The sequence below is a fragment of the Sander lucioperca genome, chromosome 5 (assembly GCF_008315115.2).
Source record: "Sander lucioperca isolate FBNREF2018 chromosome 5, SLUC_FBN_1.2, whole genome shotgun sequence".
Lineage (NCBI taxonomy): Eukaryota > Metazoa > Chordata > Actinopteri > Perciformes > Percidae > Sander > Sander lucioperca.
This window is the reverse complement of record NC_050177.1, coordinates 3333695-3355297: the sequence shown is the minus strand read 5'-3', so window position 1 is coordinate 3355297 and position 21603 is coordinate 3333695. Positions and strand designations below refer to the sequence as shown.

General features: G+C 40.2%; 1 protein-coding gene across 1 annotated transcript; it reads left to right on the top strand.

The window, feature by feature from the left end:
- The first annotated feature begins 2350 nt into the window (after positions 1–2350).
- ube4a (ubiquitination factor E4A (UFD2 homolog, yeast)) lies at positions 2351–20226 on the top strand. Its single transcript, XM_031297055.2, has 20 exons — positions 2351–2469; positions 4254–4446; positions 4685–4861; positions 9701–9813; positions 10142–10294; positions 10436–10595; positions 10711–10913; positions 12190–12381; positions 12523–12856; positions 13067–13193; positions 13365–13672; positions 13887–14019; positions 14148–14338; positions 14892–14992; positions 15828–15941; positions 16580–16754; positions 16858–17038; positions 17208–17355; positions 17510–17667; positions 17886–20226. The coding sequence occupies exons 2-20, from the start codon at positions 4320–4322 to the stop codon at positions 18019–18021; spliced, it is 3231 nt and encodes a 1076-aa protein (XP_031152915.1). The 5' UTR covers positions 2351–2469; positions 4254–4319; the 3' UTR covers positions 18022–20226.
- The last annotated feature ends 1377 nt before the right edge of the window (positions 20227–21603 follow it).

Here is a 21603-nt window from a genome sequence, read left to right as displayed (position 1 = left end):
AGCAACATTTACTCAAGGTGACCTAGATCTAGAGAAGTAGTTGTTTTACCTGTCTTTCTAGCCTCGTCCTACTTTGTATTATAAGAGAATTTGATCAGAAAAACACAATATAACAGAGAACTAAAGAAATGTCTTCAATTTAGATAGTATAACTATCTTTCTACAGCATCAAAATCCATATCAAAATGCAGCACTGGCCCCAGAATGACCATATACTGAGAATGTTAACAAATACACCAATTGAAAGTGTCTGCATTGTTCTAAGTCATTAGTACAAATACTGGAGATGCACTTTATGTACAAAGCCTTTAGAAAATATTCAATCTCCTTTTCAGATATGTCATGGTGTTGCTGCCATTCAAATTTGTTCTCAGCCTACACAGTAGATACACATGTAATCACAGAGCTAACATGATTTTTATAGATTTTATTGAAAAGTAATTGCAGACATCACATTTACAGGGTTAGAGTTCCATTTTACTGCCTTACAGCATAAAATTGTTATATCCACAGTGATTAAAAAGGTTAAAAATCAATAGCAGTGACGACATTTCTGGTTTTTGGGGGAAAGCCTAACATTCATTTGAATTCCTTCGACACTACGAATTTCAAGACATTTTCCACACAGACTAATCTCCTCTATGCTTTTTAAATGATCAAATCAAATCAAATCAAATCAAATAATAAAAGCTGACATTATAACTGGGTGTCTCTGTTTAATCTATTTGACTACCTTATTCATTTATTGTGAAATGGTGACTGTGTGTGAGTTTGGTAGCAGTATGGATAACGTTGAAGGACCAGACAGCCAGACAGACAGATTTATGGTATATGGTATACAGGTATATGAAGAGCATGAGGAAATTGTACTCCATATTCCAAAGCAAATACATTGGAGACACTGGCACCATCACATGTTTTAGTAAAAGGATTAGACAAAATGATTAAAGGGAGCTTATGTTAAAAGTCTAATTACAAAAGACAATTCAACTAAAGAATGTAACTGAGGTCAAGCATCAGAACTGCAGACACATCTGCAAAACTCAAGACAGCTTAAGCTGGTTTATTCAGAGAGCCAGTCAGAGATGCAGTCTGCTGCTGCCCTCTGCTGACGGTCAGCACACATCAGAGAAAAATCACAGAACAGATGAAGCCTCACACAGCCAGTGCAGTCTCACATTAGAGAAAAAAAAGATAAGTCAGTGTTTTTATTATTTTGCTAAAATACTTTTCACTAAATTTAGTTGACATATAGCTTTGATATATTGCTCATGCTGTGCATAATGTCAAGTCTGTATCTCACAAATATTATTCAAATATTATTTAAAAAAGAAGATGCACTTTTCCCTATTTCTTTCCATAAAAAGTGAATTTGTGTCTTATCTATTAGCTTATCTTCTTTCTTACACAACCGTCAAGAATTATTTCCACAAATATTTACTGTGAATCTAGTTGAAACACGAGAAATATTAGATTCATCTTTACAGCTCTTGTTTAGAGTTGCATAAGTCCACTGTCTATAATACAGGCACACAGAGAGGTTGTTTTACTAAAACGTTTTCCATAATGTTTTCATGTTTTTAAAAAAAAAAAAAAAATGATTGACAAATAACATGGTAAACATAAAACATACAAAACAGAAAATGCCAGGGGATCAGAACATAGACAGAAATCATAAATCAGTTCATAACAATGTTATATAGGATACATAAATCCAGGGGGTTCTTAGCTTTCTTGTTTTTAAAATATAGGATTGATGTAATGTAAAGTTTGATTTTATTTCCAAAAATGAAAAAGGTAATGAATAAAAAAGGTTTATGATTGGAACATTTAGATTTATGAAATTGAGATTGAGTAATAAACTCAAATTGAGGATGTAGTATTGCATTGCTTTGGTAGCAGAGTAAGATAAAAGCCAAAAATTATTCATAGGAGAGGGAAAATTCAGATTATTGGGAAATAAATAGCCTACAGACATCTTGCCAAAAAAAATAAATACAAGAATGGGTACATGACCAAAAAAGATGACATGGTGTTGGTCGGACCTGTTTCTCCTGTAAAAAGATTAATAATAATCGTGATATACGTGTTGAAATTGTCTCTATTCCAACAGTTGTTTCCTACTGGAATAACCTGACTTCAGACCTGGACAGGAAGAAAATCTAATGCTACCTTATAAATATCTGATTTGAAATAAGGTTAAAAAGTGACTTTTAAAACGATTCATCGTTTTTATCCCTCCAACATATTTCTACAAAGATATAAAACGAACACTGATGTGGTCTGCTCATTTTGTCAAATGGTTCCAGAAGAATCATGTTTTCATGTTTTGTAAAAAGTTACCCAGCAAAGAAGACGCTCCGTCTCGTTTTGATGACGTTCACAATTTCAATTTACTGAGGATCTGCCGCTGGTTTCGTAGAAGCAATTTTTAAAAATCAAAAATACACACTTCTTCTCGCCAAACAGGTAGGACAGCCCTCTTTATCGTTTGTATACATAATTTAGAGTGATAATACGTAAAATCCATTTAACAGTGTATAACACCAATGCTGAAATAGAGTCGTGGTGACCCCATGACAGCTTAGCTAGCTAGCTAGCTAACTAGCTAACTAGCCCTGATGCAGAACGGTCACTGCTACTAGCTAACCCTGCTAGCTAGTTAGCCAACTAGCGTCAAGTAGCTAAAGCTGCAACTTAATTGCGTAACGGGTGACATGACATTTTTAAAATAGCGTAATTGTGTAGCTGGTTGGAAAGCTAGCTCAACAAAGTAACACGAGTATAACTGTAAGGTGCTGAGCTGAAGTGATGGGTAACCGTGACAACACACGACAGCCAGTCCATATCTTCACTGTAAGCAGGAGTAACGTTAGTTATGTTATCGATTCCCATTTCATGGCATTCCAAAAAGTTTGTAACCTCGTCAGAGAAGAAATACTTAGGGTTAGTGTGGAAGAAAATAATAAATTAGGAGTAAAAACATCAGGATCAGGCACCCAAAAAAAGGCATTTCTATTCAGTCCAATGTAGTGTTGACTTTTTGAGAAGAAGATGAAGACATTGTAATGAGCAGATGGACTAGGAAACAGTAATCTTAACAGCACACTTTACATTACTGGAAAATATACAGCAGGTTATTGTGATCAGTGTCAACTGATAGAAACAGTAGAGCTCATATACACACACACATATATATATATATATATATATATATATATATATATATATATCCTTATAACATGCTGACAATATGAGGTACATGTTTGCAGAATTGCACATATGGACTGTATTTATATAGCGCTTTTCTAGTCTCAACGACTACTCAAAGCGTTTTTACATAGTACAGGAACCATTCACCATTCACACACATTCACACACTGTGGCCGAGGCTGCTGTACAAGTGCCACCTGCTCATCAGATAAACATTCACACACATCGAACCACCAACCTTCCGACTGGCAGGCAACCGCTCTACCACTGAGCCACAGCCGCCCCATAGGAGGGCAGAAGGTGGCTGTTAAGATTTCTGAGCACAACTGGACTGTAGGATCTGGGCAATGAGGGGCATTCAATCCTGGAGCCAGTAATGCCACATTAAAACCTCAAGGAAAAGAGGAAGATGCCTTACTGACCTAAGCACATTTTCAATATAACTTTAAACAACTCCCCTATTATGTAGGGCTGAAACTATCGATTGTTTTCATCGTTGATTATTTGCTGATTATTTTCTTGATTAATCGATTAGTCGTTTGGTCTATAAAATGTCAGAAAATGTCGATCAGTGTTTCCCAAATATATTCAGTTTACTGTCATAGAGGAGTGAAGAAAATAGAAAATTTTCACATTTAACAAGCTGGAATTAGTTTTGAATCATAAAAAATGACTCAAACCAATTAGGCTAATCGATTATCAAATTAGTTGGTGATTCATTTAATAGTTGACAACTAATCAATTCATTGATTAATCTTTGCAGCTCTATTATTATGGTGAAGTAGGAACCTAATTTGGTAAAAAAAAATGTCAGTTTTAGAGTTATGTGGTGGCCTGGAGACACAAGTTCCAGTTAATTTGAATGTAGGGATAATAAAAGGTTATCAAGCTGTAAATGATAAGGTGCTGAAGTTGTACAACTCTGTATTTTACTGTAAGGTTGAGGTGATGATGATAGTGGGACAATGATGGAAAGGGATGATGATTATGTGGAAATATAATGTATATGCTCACTAATCTCTTGTACCATTGCCACTTAGGTGTTCTGTACGCATCGCTCCTTAAGACTGGGATCTTGGATGGAGTGAGTGTTGAGCCCCAATGAGATGACTGACCAGGGCAACAACAACCAGAATATCTCCTGCAACCCCTTCGCTGCCCTCTTCAGCTCACTGGCTGATGCCAAGCAATTTGCATCAGGCCAGAAAGCAGAGCAGTCTGCTGAACCACCACGTAAGTAAAGTTTTTAGAGCTACTACAATCCTCTATGAAGAGGTATAGTCAGTGCTAGTTATGAGGGATCTCAAAGTCAAAATGTATATAAACAAATATATATTTATATATATAAAATGTAATTTCAGTGAAATTGTGAAGAAAGAAGCATCATTTTTTTTTAATTTCTTGTAAGTATAGGTCATACTAACATCTGGCTTAAATGTTTCATACTTACCCTCTGTATCTTGTATCACAGTGGAGGACTCAGGAGAGAGCCAGTCCGAGTCGGAAAACTCTGTGTCAGACAGCGTCGATGACAATGACGACTCTGTGGCAGAGATCAGCCGCTCCTTCCGGTCCCGGCAGGAGCTGTGTGAACAGCTCAATGTCAATCACATGATCCAGCGAATATTTCTCATTACTCTGGACAACAGTAAGTAAAAGGAGGAAATAATCTGACTTTGATCTGTAACTTATACCCCTTTCATACAGCATTTGAGTGTAGTATTAGGTCTATTGAATACATGTTGGAACAATTAATATGAGACAGCTGTCACAGCTTAAACTCCAGTCTGCATTGACGTTCCAAACACTTAATTGATAAAGAGTTACAGTGAATTACATTGAATAATTACGACATAAAGGTTACGTTTCGGTGTAACTTCTCTCTTTCTATCCTTAGTCATGTTTCCTCTCTCTCTTGTCCACACAGATGCTCTTTTGATTTGTCTATCTCTTTATACATCTCCATCTCTCTTTCCTTCTCCATTCTTTCTGTTTCTCACTTTTTACGGCCAGGTAAATTACATTTAAATATCAGTTAGGGCTGTCACGATAACAAATTTTGCTGGACGATAAATTGTCCCAGAAATTATTGCGATAAACGATAATATTGTCGTTCCAAGACAATTTTCATCTAATATAATGATAATGGCATAATAATCGGGTGTAATTCTTCTGGCTTTTCCGACCTGAAAATGAAGCTCTCGTAAATCATGCAAATCCGTCGCAAGGCACGGGTCGGGGGTATTGGTAAACATAATGACCGGTCACTGCTGTCAACGTTTTTTGTGCCTCTGACTCATGTCTTCATATCACTCCGCAAGTGGTCCATTCATTTGTCACCATGTAACTTCATTCAAAGCAGAGCTCCACCAAAGAGCCTGCAATCGTTACGAAAGGTTATTTGAATAAGAATTTTGGACGTGTGGGGGCGAACTATCTTCTTAGCTGAAGCCGACAACGGGACAATATTTTTATTTTATGTTGGCAATGCAAGCTGAAGCGACGTAGCAGATGACGTTGAGAAGTTGCAGTGAGGAATATTTTAGGAGCACCATTTTCGGCAGTGCAGAGAGGTAGTGGCCCACACTAACTTAGTGTTGAGTCGGGAAACGTGGCTAAAAGAGCTCTACAGCGAACAGATGTGTTGGGCGAGCCGTCAGTCGGTGGAAGCTAACAGAAGCTAGCTGGCGTAAGCTGACAGCTGACCAACGCTACCAAGTGATCGGTGGAGACAGGGAGTACATGTATTTGAAAGAGTCCGGCAGTTGTGGTAGACGAAGGTCCAGTCGGGAGTTTGGATGGAGAGTCCACTGAAGTCCACTGTGGTCTGAAGGGCTAATCCTCGCTAGATCACTAGCTAGTCGGGAGGTTGACAGCTAACGTTAGCCAGCTGAAGCTAACAGTCGATGGTGAGTAACGTACGTTACACAGGCTGGCAGCAGCACAGAGTCCAGAGTTGATAAGTGTCTTAACCTAATCTTAAACTTAGGGTACTTAATTTACTACGACCCGATCAGAGGTTACTTAAATTGGGACGTTCAGTCAAAATCAAGCATGTCACCTTCAAACGGGATCTCTGTTTGCAGGGTTCAGGCTGGACCCTCCCGGTGATCATGCTGCTCTGGGGGACCGGCTGCACAGTGAGAAGCCGCTGCTGACGGGCGCAGAGCTCTGCCGGAACTCCAACTGCTGTCTGTCCGCGCGGCCGTCTGACGGCATCAGTATTAAATTGAGACAGTTTCATTAGCGGTTAAAAACATCTCGTTATCGCGTTAAATAGTAGTCTAATTCGGTACAGTTGGTTTTAACGCCTGATGCGAAGTGTAGGCCTATAGGAGTACACATGAAAACCCTGAACAAGCAGCGTCGCTGTGCTCCGTCTTTCTGCTGTGCCCCATTCACGTAGTAGTTTTACACTATGTAGATTAAACTCTGCAATTAATCCGCGGTTCACATGTATGTATGAACTGTGGTGGTCCGTTACACTCAAGGCTATATTCAACATCACTGATTAAGTAGCCTAAGTCAATCCTACAAACAACTGGACTTTAGGGTCAAGTGTTGTCGTATCCGGCCCATGTCCCGGATGTGAAAGCCTCCTTACTGGACTACTGAATATAATAATATTCCATTATATTTTGTATTTTGAATTGTTACCTGCCACCAGAATTTTGTGATTTCCTTGCAATAAATATTGACATTTTTAACATAAATTGCTGCCTAAAAATGTATCAGAATGCAGAAATTGAAGTATTTTACCCTCAAAATTTCCTGGGGGAGGACCCCCAGACCCCCTCCCCCCCCTGCTTTGTGTGTTCCTGCAAAGACAAATTCTGAGCAAGGAAAAACCCTGAAGTATAATCACAGACAGCCATAAAAAACATTTAAATTGCAGAGTTAGAGTTAAAACGGATGAAAAGATGGAGAACCAGACAGACAATATGTACAGTGTCAACAGAGAGAAACACAGACAATCGAACAGACAGTGACAACATACATACTACATACTGTAGAGAATGACAGTAACGGCATAAATAAAAAATTGTTATAAACGTGTGCTCTTTAAAAAGTAGAAAGCATTGTTTGCCAGTTACATTAAATGTTTAAAAATCTGTTATATAAGGTACTGCTTATATTATTTCACCATCTGTACACAAATGTAATTAGTGAATGCACGTGTCCGTGGGTGGGGCTGCATGGGCGTGGTAATGTGGGCTGCTGTGGCTACAGTGCCGTGGGTGTGGGTGTGGGTGTGGGTGTGGGTGTGGTAGTAAGGAGAGAGAATGGGAGAAGGAAGTTTGTGTGAGGTGGACCTGGTCACCACAGACATACCCCCAGACCCCCCTAGGGAAATCCGAGGGGTGCTGTCGCAGCGTCATGGGCAGCGTCATGGGTGTGGCGTATATTTTCCTGCTTTTTTGTCCTTTGCCAATCACACCTATAAATAATGCAGGTACACCTTTTCAAAGATCATTTTATTTCTAAAGAATATTTAACACTGGAACTGGAAGACATTTTAGATATCCACAATATGTCTTTCATCTCCTTTAGTATGTCGTCTTTCACGCTGTTGTAAAGTTGTGTAAATTGCCGTTTGTGACACGTAGGTTCTCCCAGGCAATTCATAGCCTACTGGCTGTCAAATGTTTGCAGCATTCCTCGAGTGTTTGTGCAATAGACTACAGACTCTGTACTACATTTAACAATTATTTATTAAACACTAAATATTAAATTTAAATAATATGTAATTAATAAATTAAATCTATCTATATGACTATCTGCATATGCAGCAAAGGTGCAGCTTCTGCTCCTCTGCAGGTCGGAGCTTCGTGGGGGCAGGCCGACACAAACACACACACACACACACACACAGGCGCATCTTTGACACACTTTCCGCACTCCGTGTCCGCGGGCAGCTGTAGGCTTGTACCGGTTAATGTTCTGTGCATTGTCGGACACATGCAGCCACTTTCCTGAAACCGCTGGCGAGACTGACAAGTCCACAGCGGCGTGTATGTCCGAGCCTGTCTCCACCGCCTCCACCTGCAGGTTGTCAACTGTGGTTTGGAGTGAAAGGGAGAAAACAGGACGCCGAGTAACACGGCGGATATTGCTCATATACTTTTATTTTTTTTGACGGTGCCTTAACTGCAAAGTGCTGCGGGAAACCCTGCTCCAACTCTCAACTAGTGTTTTCTCTCTCCGCCAGGAGTCCCGCCCCCACACAAAGACCATGCGACTGACAAAAGGGTTCACTCCTCGTTACGCTAAGGAACCGAGAGTGGTCCTCCAGTCTCTTTGGTAGAGAGAGAGAGAGAGAGAGAGACAAGGAAAACAAACAAGCATGCAAATGGAAATTATCGCGGCCGGAAAAATTATCGAGCTAATTTTTTTTATCGTGCGATTAATTGATTTATTGACTATCGTGACAGGCGTAATGTCAGTATTATTGAATTAATCTTCACCTCCAATAGAGATGCCTGACCAGCAAAGCCAGGCAGCTTTCAACTTGTGTCCAATCATTGTTGGGAGAAAGGTTGCGATCCATTTAGATACATCCCAGACGCTGGTCTGACCCCTGTCACGGTGTCGGTCTAACTGGGGTATTTAAAAAAAAACATGCACATTATCTCATATGGCACAATGTAGAGTGCAAGCTGTTTTTTACTTTGAACATACGTTTTTTTGATTACACTAATAGCGAGATTGCCTCTGTAGCTTTGTGTGTGTGTGTGTGTGAGAGAGAGATGAAAGGGAGAGCAGGGAAAGGAAATGCAGCTGAACGAATACGCTGCGTGTTTTAAATAGCATTAAAAAAAAAAAAAGATTAACGAAACGCAGTATGTGGTGGCTGGGGTTGATTCTGTGGCGCATCGCCCCGAATTAGTCTATGTGTGGGAAACACTAGACTCTAGTGTCTGTGTAACCCTTTAATACCAAAGTTGACCAGTGTGACACCAGTGTAAAACCCTGGGTGTTAGATGGGGTTGCAGAATCAGGTCACATAATCCATGATGACCCTTTTACATTACCAGTAAACCACTTTTCCCTGAGATACTTGCTTCAACCTGGAAGGGACAGACAGACAGACAGAGAGGCAGACAGACATAAAGACAGACGTCTGATCATGTACCTAAATTAGCTGTTCTGGATGGTGCTAGCTGTTTTGAAAGTAAAATTCTAAGTTTCCTGTAAGTACTGCAACAAATGACTCACCACCCCTTAAGACTACACAAAGACCTTGCACACTGTGATCTGCCACCTCAGTTGGAAACAAACCAGAGTACGGTACATAAAATACATGCTGTGCATTAAATTCTCCTGTGTTTTATTTATTCTAATTTTGATGTTAATGCTGTTGATTATTTTCTCAACTACAACTAATCCAGTATTCATTGCTTGGAGTGGTTTAAACATCATGGGTTGTTATGTGTAATATGATTCGAGCAGATTTTATTTTAAGGACAATGGTTTTATTCACCCCTAGGTGACCCCAGTATGAGAGGAGGTAATGGGATCCCCCCTCGCTGTGTTTACCTGGAGGAGATGGCTGCTGATCTGGATGGACAGGACTGGTTGGACATGGACAACATAGAACAGGTCAGATGTCAACAACGTGGTTTTTTTTGTTTTGTTTTTTTATCTCATCACTCTATTCTTCCCATGTCTTGTTTCCCTCATTTCAATAAACCACTAAATGTTTGGTATAACTGGGGAAGAAATGGCAACCTTAAAGCAACACCAAGGGCACCCTTCATCAGACTGAAGAAAGGGAGACCTGTTTGATTCATTATGTAAGAAATGGATACAGAAATTTAAGGAATCGCTTGACATATGAATATTTTTATGTATTCAGGTGCTTAGAAAATGTATGGGTGAGTAAGCAGATGTGCAAAATGTTTTACACGGTCTGATTTGTGTCCTCCAGGCTCTGTTTAACCGTCTGCTGGTACTCGAGCCAGGAAACCACCTCATCTACATGACGTCATGCAGCGCTGTTAACCTGTCTGCCGACCGTGATGCTGGAGAGAAGTGTGCCATCCCTTACCTCTTTGCTTGTTACCAGAGGGCCAAAGAAGAGGTGCACGTTTTTCCTACAGGACTGTAATTGTAGCACTATTATAAGAGATTACCAGCTGTTAATAGACTATTCTCGGTAATTGGAACACAAAAATAACCCATGCTCTTCCATAATTCAGTGACGTGATTATCTGTGCATTAGGTGACGAAGGTACCAGATAAGTTACTGCCGTTTGCCGTTCGCTGTAAGAACCTAACCGTTTCCAACACACGGACGGTTCTGCTCACCCCAGAGATCTACATCAGCCAGAATATCTACGAACAGCTTCTGGACCTGTTGCTGGAAGGTTTCAGTAGAGCACGTAGGTTCAGGACTGTTTCTTTTCTCGCATATTTGACTTATTTCTCTTGTTGTCTTTGGAAAGTTTTGCTTTGAGTTTTGTCTTCTTAGTTTCTTACAAAGTCGCTGTGTTTCAGAGCCAGAGGAGGTGGTTGAGTTTGTGGAGGAGGCCATTGCTGGCCTGCTCTCCGACCAGGAGGTGCGTACCTTCGAGGAGGTGATAGTACCAGTGTTTGATATTTTCCAGGGACGCGTCAAAGACTTGGATCTGTGCCAGCCTGTCCTCTACTCCTACCTGGATGTCCTGCTCTATTTCAGCCACCATAAAGATATTGCCAAGGTCAGGAGACACACAGGGATGTTTGCAAATGTTATCGTAAATGTGCCTACTCACAACAACTGTTCATTTCAGTGCCCACTTCTAATCAAGTAATTTACGATAATATACAGTAATCACATAATCATAATCAGGTATACAGTAATGGCATAATATTTCACAGTGCTACTTAGTGCCCTATTTTAACGATCTGAAACGCAAGTATCAAACGCCAAATGCAAGTAGCTTTATGGGTGGATCTCGGACGCTGTTGCTATTATACCGGCGGGATAAATGACTCTTGCGCTCGACGCAAATCTAAAATGGGTTGGTCTGAAGTAGCTACATTACTCATAGGTGTGGTTTGGGCGTAACGTGCAATAAACCAATCAGAGTGTTATCTCACATTCCCTTGAAAAGCAGGCGCGCTTGTTCCATGGCGGATTGCTATTATAATGGAGGATTTGCTAGGCGCACGCTCTTAATACATCCATGGGTGCACACCAGGAGAGGTTCACAGCCGACGAGACCGACGTTTGCTATTGAGTTTTCTTTTTGACAAAATATAAATAAAGAAATGTCACAAAAACATACTTTCCAATGTTTTGGGCTCTCTCTCACTCTCACTGAATCACGAGGTTATGAATGCATAATGATATTTTTGCAATGTAGTCTAACATTAGGCCGAGATTACCTCACTATAGACGATGCAGCTCTTCTGTCTCTCCTTTCCCGTGCTGCTGCTGGGGCATTGGGGTTAAGTGGCATCGGCACATGCAGTTCAACATCACATCTCCTTAAGTCCTCCAATATTTCCTCATTTATGTCATCAACACATCCATGATTCATGGAAATGTTGTGTAAAACAAGGTCATATTTTTCCTTGTATTTATGTATGGTTTGCAAAAATGGTAACTGCTGGGTCCGTGAGATGAGAGAAGCAAAGTGTATGCACGGTGTGCACACTCTACATTACGGCCAAGCATCTGAATAACGCGCCACTGACTTTAGACTAGGTTTTTCCTGGTCTGTGGCGGAACTGTTTTCTGAAACTGCAAAATAGCACTAGGGAACGTTGGCGCCGGAACACGCCTCCTCTTTTTGCTGATTTGTTCATTCCCTAATTTACCGATGTGAGTCTGTGGAGGGAAAAGTCCGCTGTGCATCGGGTGCAAAATAGGAACGATACATGCGTCGGTGTACAAAGTCAATTGGCGCTGGGTGCAAGATAGGGCCCCTAAACTTTTCATGTTTATTTTTCAAATCCTTGTAACAGTTTTAACCCCCACCCCTATCCTAGGTATTGGTGGAACACATTCAGCCTAAAGACCCAGCTAATGGTTTGCAGTACCAGAAGACCTTACTGGGAGCAGTGTTGAGTATCTCCTGCTTGCTGAAAACCCCAGGTGTGGTGGAGGGACATGGCTACTTCCTGAACCCCTCCCGCTCCAGCGCCCAGGAGACAAAGGTCCAGGAGGCCAACATCCACCAGGTAAACAGATTCTCTTTAGTTTGATGTTGCTGTTTTGCTTGACTTTTCTTTTTTTCTTTTTTTTGAAAAAATAAAACATTAAGTGAATGTCAAACTACAAATGTCTCAGGCCTAATGATGTTTACTCCTCTTGTGTTGCAGTTTATGGGTCAGTTTCATGACAAGCTGCACCAGATCTTGAAAAACTTGCTCCAGCGGTCTGATGAGACACGCCACTTGCTGCTCACGTGGTTGGGCAGCTGTCTGCAGGCGAACGCTGGCCGGGCCAAGATATGGGCCAATCAGATGCCAGAGATCTTCTTCCAGATGTACGCTTCAGATGCATTCTTTTTAAACTTGGGTGCAGCACTACTGAAGCTGTGCCAGCCCTTCTGCAGGCCGCGGTCGGCCAAACTGCTCACCTTCAACCCTACCTATTGCGCCCTCAAAGAGCTGAGTGAAGAAGAGAGGCGCAATCGTAATGTGCACGCAACAGGTATGTGAAAATGACGGTCAAAAAACATTCCCTTTTACCATTTTAAATACATTGTTTTATCAGTTTTATGAATCAGTGTTAGTGGCAGCAGCTCTGGTATTTGTTTTGCTTTAGTAAGTTTTTTTATAGCAGTTCTATTAATAGCAGTAGGATTTTCCAAGAGTATGCATTACATGTCATGCCTAAATTATCCCCAATGTCTTATACCAGGTCTCGACAAGGAAACCTGTCTGATCCCTGTGCCCCCTCAGCAGCCGGTGGAGGCTGCACAATCCTACAGCCTGCTGACTGAAAACCTCGTCCTCACACAGCTCACCCTGCATCTTGGCTTCCACAGGTACATAACTTTGAACAAGCACCAACAAATCTTCCATTAAGAAGTTCAAAAAGTTCTGTTTCACAGATCCTGCAGAAATGTAGTGTACTGTATGTCCCTTATGTTCACACCATATGTCAGCATTAACCAGTATTGTCTTTATCTGTTTGTGTCCATGCACCTGTGACTCAGACTCCATGAGCAGATGGTGAAGATGAACCAGTCTCTCCACCGGCTCCAGGTGACGTGGCAGGAGGCCCAGCGAACGGGCAACCCAATGTCGGAGCAGCTCCTGGAGCAGTTTGAGCGTCTGATGATTGTTTACCTGTCAACCAAAGCTGCCACCACGCAGCCTGCCATGCTGCAATGCTGCCTTAACCTTCAAGCTTCCACGGCTGCTCTGCTGGTTCAGCTTGGTTTGGGGAACCAGGGCCCTGGACATGTAGCACTCAGTTTTCCCCTGCCCTCCCTACAGAATACTGTGCTCTGCTATGTACCAGGTAGGTCAGATCTTCTTCTACACTACAAATACAGTGGAACAAAAAGCAAAACTTTATCTTTGATTGTCAGACTGAACCAAGGGGTTCAGGGTTTAGAGTCTGAACTGTAATTTCTCTTAATTGTGGGTTGGTGGTTAGCCAGTACAAATATTCATTCATGCTGAACATTCATTCATATGATACTCATAACTTAGGAGTGCCTTTTGTTTGTCAGAGTTTTTTGCAGAGAACTTGGGAGATTTTTTCATCTTCCTGCGTCGATTCGCAGACGATGTTTTGGAGACTTCTGCGGAAAGTCTGGAGCAGATTCTTAACTTCATCACTGTCTTCATGGGTAACGTAGAGAGGTACATGACTTAATCTATCATGTCAGTGATCGTGGTCGGATGAAAGGAAAAATTGTGAGGCCCAAGAGGGCTTGAATGGTGCAAATGTTTTTTTTTTTTCAATCCCTCCTGTTCTGTATCTACAACAGGATGAAGAACCCTCATTTAAGAGCAAAGCTTGCAGAGGTCTTAGAGGCAGTGATGCCCCATATGGAGCCGGTAGCTGCTGGTGCTGCTCAGCCAATTGTATTCCAGCGAGAGAGAGTCTTCTGCTCCTATAGACATGCACCTCAGCTGGCTGAGGCCCTCATCGCTGTGTTTGTAGACATTGAATTCACAGGTATTGTATTTCTCACAAATATGTACTTGCTACTGCTAGTTGTAGATGGAAGCATATAACTGTATTGGATATAGCCACATTCAGATTGCTTAACAGGTGCTGTCACAAGTATGCACACTTGAAAATAGTATAAAGAACCTGATTAAAGGCCATCTTTGATTAAAACGTCACAACAACATTCACAATAAGAAATAAAATAAACTGACTCTTTGGATCATTTGGGGTCTTTTTCTAGTCAGGTGAAGAGGTTTGTTTGTTTTTGTGTGTGTTTAAGATGGTCATCAAGATAAGGAGAGAAGCTGCATGAGGTGAAAACAAAGTTAGCAATGTTTTTAAGATATTTTTTTTTGGGCTCTTCCGCCTTTAATTGATAGGACAGCTAGGTGAGAGGGGGGGGAAGACATGCAGGAAATCGCCACAGGTCAGACTCGAACCCTGGACCTCTGCGTCAAGGCATAAGCCTTTCAGTATATGTGCGTACCCACTGAGCAACCCGGCCACTGAAGTTAACAATGTTTGATTTTATTTAATTTTCATCTTTCTTTTTTTTCAGGTGATCCTCATCAGTTTGAACAGAAATTCAACTATAGAAGACCCATGTATCCCATTCTCAAGTACATGTGGGGTAAAGATAACTACAGAGAGAGTGTCAAGGTAATAAGAAACTGGTGTCTTTGACATTTTTCACTGAGTAAACTATTTTCAAAATTTAAGATGGTGATAGTGAAAACTTCTATTTAAAAAAAAATATATATATTTTAGATAGAATTTATTTGGTTGTTCAACCAAGTAAATTTGCCTCCAACTTAAAAAGATATAAGAGGCTTACAGGTTTAACTACTAGCCACGACCCGTTTTCATATTGTGAATGTGGTCTCTGTCTGTGGACAGATTTTGTCACCGTAATTGTCACAACCTTGCAAGATGCAGGCACGGAACTTTACAGGTGTGTAGTTGAGATCAAAACGAAGGCTGAGTTCGAAGATGGGTGTGGTCCGAGCAAGGGCACCATAAGTAGGGAAGGGGCTATTTATATTTTGTGGTGAATGTACATAAAAATCTTAATCGGCTATACGGTGTATTACGAAGTTTATGATCGGGCAACTTCATCAATAGCAGACATCGATTTTTGGCGAGCAGCAAATAAACTCCTCCAGAAGGCCTCCGTTTTTCCTCACTCTCACCACATCTCATTCAAATTGCTTTCTATTGTGAGAGGAGTAGTAGGGAGGATTGGGAGAGGAAAGAAAACGCCCTGCGATGGACTGGTTAACGGTCCAGGATGTTTTATTGTATTTCACTCAATGCATGCCGAGATAGGCATTGGCCATTTGTGACCTACAATAGCCATAAGCGTAAAGGCAAGACAGCGAATGAGGGTAAAAACAGGCATGCATGGTTTACCAGGTGATTATCTTGGGAAACTGTAGATTATGAAGCAGATTGATTCCAGTGTGCTCTTCATTTAGTTTGACATCTCTTGTTTCAGCATTTGGCGCACTATGCATCTGAGAACCTGGAGGCCATGAATCCCCCTCTGTTTCTCAGGTTCCTCAACTTACTGATGAATGATGCCATCTTCCTACTGGATGAGGCTATTCAGGTAAGATCATCCATACATGCAAACTGTACACCAATTTTAGCAATTAAGTTAAATAATAAATAAGTAATATGTATGTATGTATTTAATTGGTGGTAAAGATTGGCTTTGCATAAGGACAAATTACAAAATACTGTACATAACCGGGTTTCTCCTACAATTATAAGGCTTAGGTGCAGCACCCGAGCCGTTCAGATCTAATGATTGTAGTTGGTCCCCAGTGGACATCTTTGTCAAGTTTAGTCTTTAAGTATTATTAAGTGTTATTTATTTATTATCTGCTCTAGCTTTTCCAACATTTTAGACACAGATGTGGTAATAATAATGGTCCAAAATGATGTCAAATTGCATTTCTTTTTATTGAAAAACTTAACATTCTCTTGAGGGAGGACCCCACAACCCCCCGCCAAATACGTGCACCCAAGTCTTCCACAAACCGAGGGAAAACACTGCACAAGGAGGGAATCTGGCACAGATTTGGTCGACTATGGGGACACAAACTTGCTTGCCAAAAATGCTAATTAATTTAAATCCTCATGACTAATAACTTGTTTATTATTTTAGCTGTGTTTTTTTTTTAGTAGTAGTCAGTTTTTGTTATTAGCCCAACAAAAGAAATAAGTGAACATTTTATCTTGTAGTACCTGAGTAAAATCAAGGTTCTGCAGTTGGAGCGGGATCGAGGGGAGTGGGAAGGCCTGGTCCCCGATGCTCGAAGAGAGAAGGAGTCAAGCCTGCAGATGTTTGGACAGCTGGGACGCTTCCACAACATCATGTCTAATGAGACCATCGGCACACTGGCTTTCCTCACCTCAGGTGAGGCAGAAAAGATTTGATTCTTCATATCGATTCACCAATTAAAAGTTTGTCTTCATCCGTCTCATGTGCGTTTCTCTCTTATCATTTTCCTCATTTCCAGAGATCAGGGGGATCTTTGTGCACCCCTTCCTGGCTGAGAGGATAATCTCCATGCTGAATTACTTCCTGCAGCACCTGGTGGGTCCTAAGATGGGTGCCCTTAAAGTCAAGGACTTCAGTGAGTTTGACTTCAAGCCCCAGCAGCTTGTTTCTGACATCTGCACCATCTACCTGAATCTGGGGTACGTTGTTAACAACTCTTTGTGGAATTATGAAATACACTGTAACAAAAAAGCATTAAGCGTTATTTTATTGGTGCCATATCCTCTGGAGAAGAAATACAGTGGCACATAGCTGAGTACGATCACTGTTGTGGTTTTTTTAAAAAAAGTTTGTTTCTGTCTTTGGCAGTGATGAGGAGAATTTCTGTGCTACTGTCCCAAAGGATGGACGATCCTACTCTCCTACCCTCTTCTCTCAAACAGTTAGGGTACTGAAGAAGATCAACAAGCCTGGGGACATGATTGTGGCTTTTGAACTCATTGCTGATAAAATAAAGGTATCATTTGACTTGGAAACGGTTTGCAAGATAACACTAGCATACATACAGTACAATACACATATTTGTTTTTTTATGACCCTATGCAGTGTTCACTGTGGTGAATACAGGTGGAAACACTGAAAACGTTTTTGTCATTGTGCCTCTGTTTTAGTCCCATGCAGATAGACAGCAGCAGGAAGAGGAGACGTATGCAGATGCCCCAGATGAGTTCTTGGATCCCATCATGTCTACTCTGATGCTCGATCCTGTTCTTCTCCCTTCCTCAAATGTCACAGTTGACCGCTCAACTATAGCAAGGCATCTCCTCAGGTTAGTTACTTTCTACAAAGCACCTCTCTTAAGATGATTGTCATTATTTGTCTTTTTTGTAAGCAGCGAAGTTGGGATATATGTGTCTTTAATGTAATTTGATTAAACGCTATTACTGTATAGTCAGAAAATAAAATTGTGAATGAGATGTATACACCAAAAACTTGGTGTGCAGGAGTCAAATAAGTAACCATTTATTCATTATGTCCTCCTCGCAGTGACCAGACAGACCCTTTCAACCGCAGTCCTCTAACCATGGACCAGATCAGGCCAAACGAGGAACTCAAACAGCAGATCTTACAGTGGCTGGATAAGCATAAGCAGGAGAGGCTGCAGCTGGGACCCAGTGGCTAGCCGTGAACCCTCGCTGTGATAAACAATGACTGCATCCCTGTTTTCTTTCCCGGCTCACATTTCGCGTGCTCCTCTGCTTCTTGGCTAATCCATGGTGTGCTTGCCTCTGTGGATTTCTTCTGACTCCTCCGGTCAGACTAACATTGCATTAGCCTTTACATGCAGCCTTCACGCTCAGTGGATTCTCTCTGTGACAACAGTCCAGGCAAACTGTAGCCCACTGACTGGTGACAACTTCAGAATCCATACCAATCCACACAGTAGCTGTTCAGCTCCCATCATGCCCTATGGTAACATAAGTAGGGTGATACACGCGCTGGTTCCTCTCTCCCTGAATACTGTGTATTAATTAGTTATTATTACAATGGGAACTGTGGCCAGAAGTATCTGTTTCAACAGGACTTGTTGAATGTACTGTATGAACTCCTGACTGACCACCTGGCCCTTACCAAATTTTATACTGCAAGGTAAGTATTTTTGGGAACTCTTAAGGCAGAAAATGGATGGAATTGTTTATGATTTGACCTTGATTTCACCTTAATGAAGAATACATTATGCATTGCCTTTTAAAGTTCTTGAACACCCTACATTTCAGCCCTTTGGGTTTAACTCAAGCAGCATTGTAAATAAAATTAGGGATTAAAGACAAGGCACAGATAAAACTGAATTTAATTGTGTGTGACTTTATTTTAGTGGAAATAATCTAGATTTACTTGGAGATGTTCAAAATATTGTTCATTGTAATAAGACACCTGAAGCACAAAACCATACTGTTTAGACTTTTTTTTATGTATTTTAACATGCGTATATAGATAAGTGTCTTTGCATCTTCATGCACCTGCCTTTAATCAAGCACTAATTAAAGACCTCGTTAAGATCTGAGAGCTTGCTAACTAATAGGTTGTTGGATATAAGGATTTAAAATGTGTTTCAGTAACTATACAATAATTACACTAATTTGAACCACATTTTAGGATGTAATACATGCAAAAACAAGAAAATTAAGTCTACTTAAAAATGCCAGAATGCATTCTAAAATCACATGCTAGGTTACAAATTAATATTAATTGACAGTAGTGCAATGGGCATCTTGAAAGCAAAAAACTGTATTATTAAAGTGTAGTCCTTTTAAAAATAACATTTTGGCTGGCAATTTTAATTATAAATTAAATATTGTCTCCGATTTTAGAAAGCTCCCTTTAGAGCTACAGATGACATAATGCAATTGTTTTCATGACAAGTAAACTGACTAATAAAAAGTGTCAAATCTGTGAAGTGCCCCTTTAAGAAACTCAGGATCATGACCGCAAAATGACTGCTCCTGACCCAAAAAGGCAAGAAGATGCTATCAAAACACCGCTTTCAATTTCAAATGTTGAACCTAAGTTGGACTCACTAAATCTGACGTGAAAAATAAGCCATGCATTTGCTGAACCATACTTAATAATATATGCCTAGCTTTCATAAAAATGTAGAGACGGCAAGTCTAAACAGTTCCTGATTTGTTTGGTTCATCTTTGACTGAGCTGAATGGCTTCAATAAATGAATCGAAACATGAGCTTCCAAAATGTATTACGGCTAGTTTATTTCCAATAAGATTAAAAAATCACAATATTTTCTCAATTTAATCATATCAACCTCTAATTGTGTTTAATTATGACTTCTTTACAATGACCACATTTCTTGTGATTGAACAAAAAAGAAATTAGCCAGAATATAGGGTGTTCAATAATGTTTGACCGGCAGTGTGTATAATAATCATTCTCATCCTTTTGAATTAACATTAACCAGATTAACTGACGTATCCTGATCTAGCATTTTAATCAGATTTTTTTGTTGTGTGCGAGCATGGTGTATTAACATGTGGGCAAACAAATGATAAATAGAATCGGTGCCTGACACCAAGAGCCTTGCAGTAAATGTCAGCGAATGAGGTTCTGACTTGTTTCATACTCTTAAGAGACATAATTATGAGTTTGTTTCTTTAGGGTATACAGGGAGCTGTGGGTAGAATATAAATGAAAGAAGATCAGAAAAAAGATGACCTGTTTTTGAGTAGCTTTTTGAATTAAAGAGTTTTAATTCAAAATCAAGTGTGGTTGTATAAAATGGCAAAATGTGAGAGAAAGATTATGTATTTGTTGGCATGCCCTCATACTGTATGTTGACTATCTACCACCTGAATGATTACATGGGTTAAATTATAATGCAATATTTTTGTTTTTAATTGTGATTATAAAATGTTTATTTTGGATGTACAGTATGATTTAAAAAATAAAACTAATGTGCGTTATATAAGACATTGTTACGTTCTCTTTCAGAAATATGACAGAGTTCAGTACTTTTAAAATTAGTGTTTTTGGATATGGATAACAAATAGAAAAAGAGGATGTCTCGATAAAATATAATAGCGATTTTAAACATAAGCAATGCGTTGCAATGTATTACCTTTTTTCCAACTTCAAATTGTTCCCAATTTCAAATTATATCCCCAGAAGGAAACTTTGTCAACATCTGTTTTATCTGAAAAGATAAATGTCTGTTTGTTCATCTCACTTCAATTTTATTGCTGCAAAATGGTATTGCCAAACAGACAAACTGACCAACACATGTATAATAATAGATCGATACTTGGGAGTCTGTGTATCGATACAGTATTGCCACGAAAAATATCGCGATACTATGCTATTATCGATTTTTTTCCAACCCCTAGGTTATGGTAAATATTTAGTCTAAAGGACAATATCAGAATATTTTATCCTCCTTTAATAATATCAACTGTCTTAGGTTTGTGTAGCACACTTAATAAGTATCAATTTTGAGGGTTCTTAACTTGCTATATTATGTCTCCAAGTCATTTCTAAACTGCTTGTATAGTAATGATGTCTTTATGTCAGGCAAGCTCAACAACTATGTGTGAAATTCTTTAGAGCCAGAGCCCCCCATGTACTGTAGCTGTAAGTACTACTGTAATAGTTTTGGGCCACATGAGCTCCTATCTTTGCAGTAGCGCAGATGATGGTATGCCACTAGTGGTACAGCGACATAATGCAATCCCTGGAGTGGTATGCTGCTCAGTACACCAGCATAAACTGATCCACTTATGCTGCTCAGTACTGCGGTATGCCACGCGTGTTCCACCGGGACACATTCCGTTTCCTAATGGCAGGTTCCGCTTGAAAGTGGTAGGCCCAAGTGGTAGGCCACTAAGTTGTTGTTTTTTTAAGATTATTTTTTGGGCTTTTCTACCTTTAATTTGACAGGACAGGTGAGAAAGGGGAGAGAGGGGGGGGAAGACATGCAGGAAATCGTCACAGGTCAGACTCGAACCTTGGACCTCTGCGTCAAGGCATAAGCCTCTCAGTATATGTGCGCCTGCTCTACTTACTGAGCCAACCCGGCCACTGAAGTTAGCAATGTTTGATTTTATTTAATTTTCATCTTTTTTTTTTTTCAGGTGATCCTCATCAGTTTGAACAGAAATTCAACTATAGAAGACCATGTATCCCATTCTCAAGTACATGTGGGGTAAAGATAACTACAGAGAGAGTGTCAAGGTAATAAGAAACTGGCGTCTTTGA

Coding starts and splice junctions, on each gene's coding strand:
- ube4a (XM_031297055.2), top strand. CDS start 4,320: ATGACTGACCAGGGCAACAACAACCAGAATATCTCCTGCAACCCCTTC. Junction 14,993..15,827: donor ACTACAGAGAGAGTGTCAAG/GTAATAAGAAAC, acceptor CTCTTGTTTCAG/CATTTGGCGCACTATGCATC. Junction 15,942..16,579: donor TACTGGATGAGGCTATTCAG/GTAAGATCATCC, acceptor TTTATCTTGTAG/TACCTGAGTAAAATCAAGGT.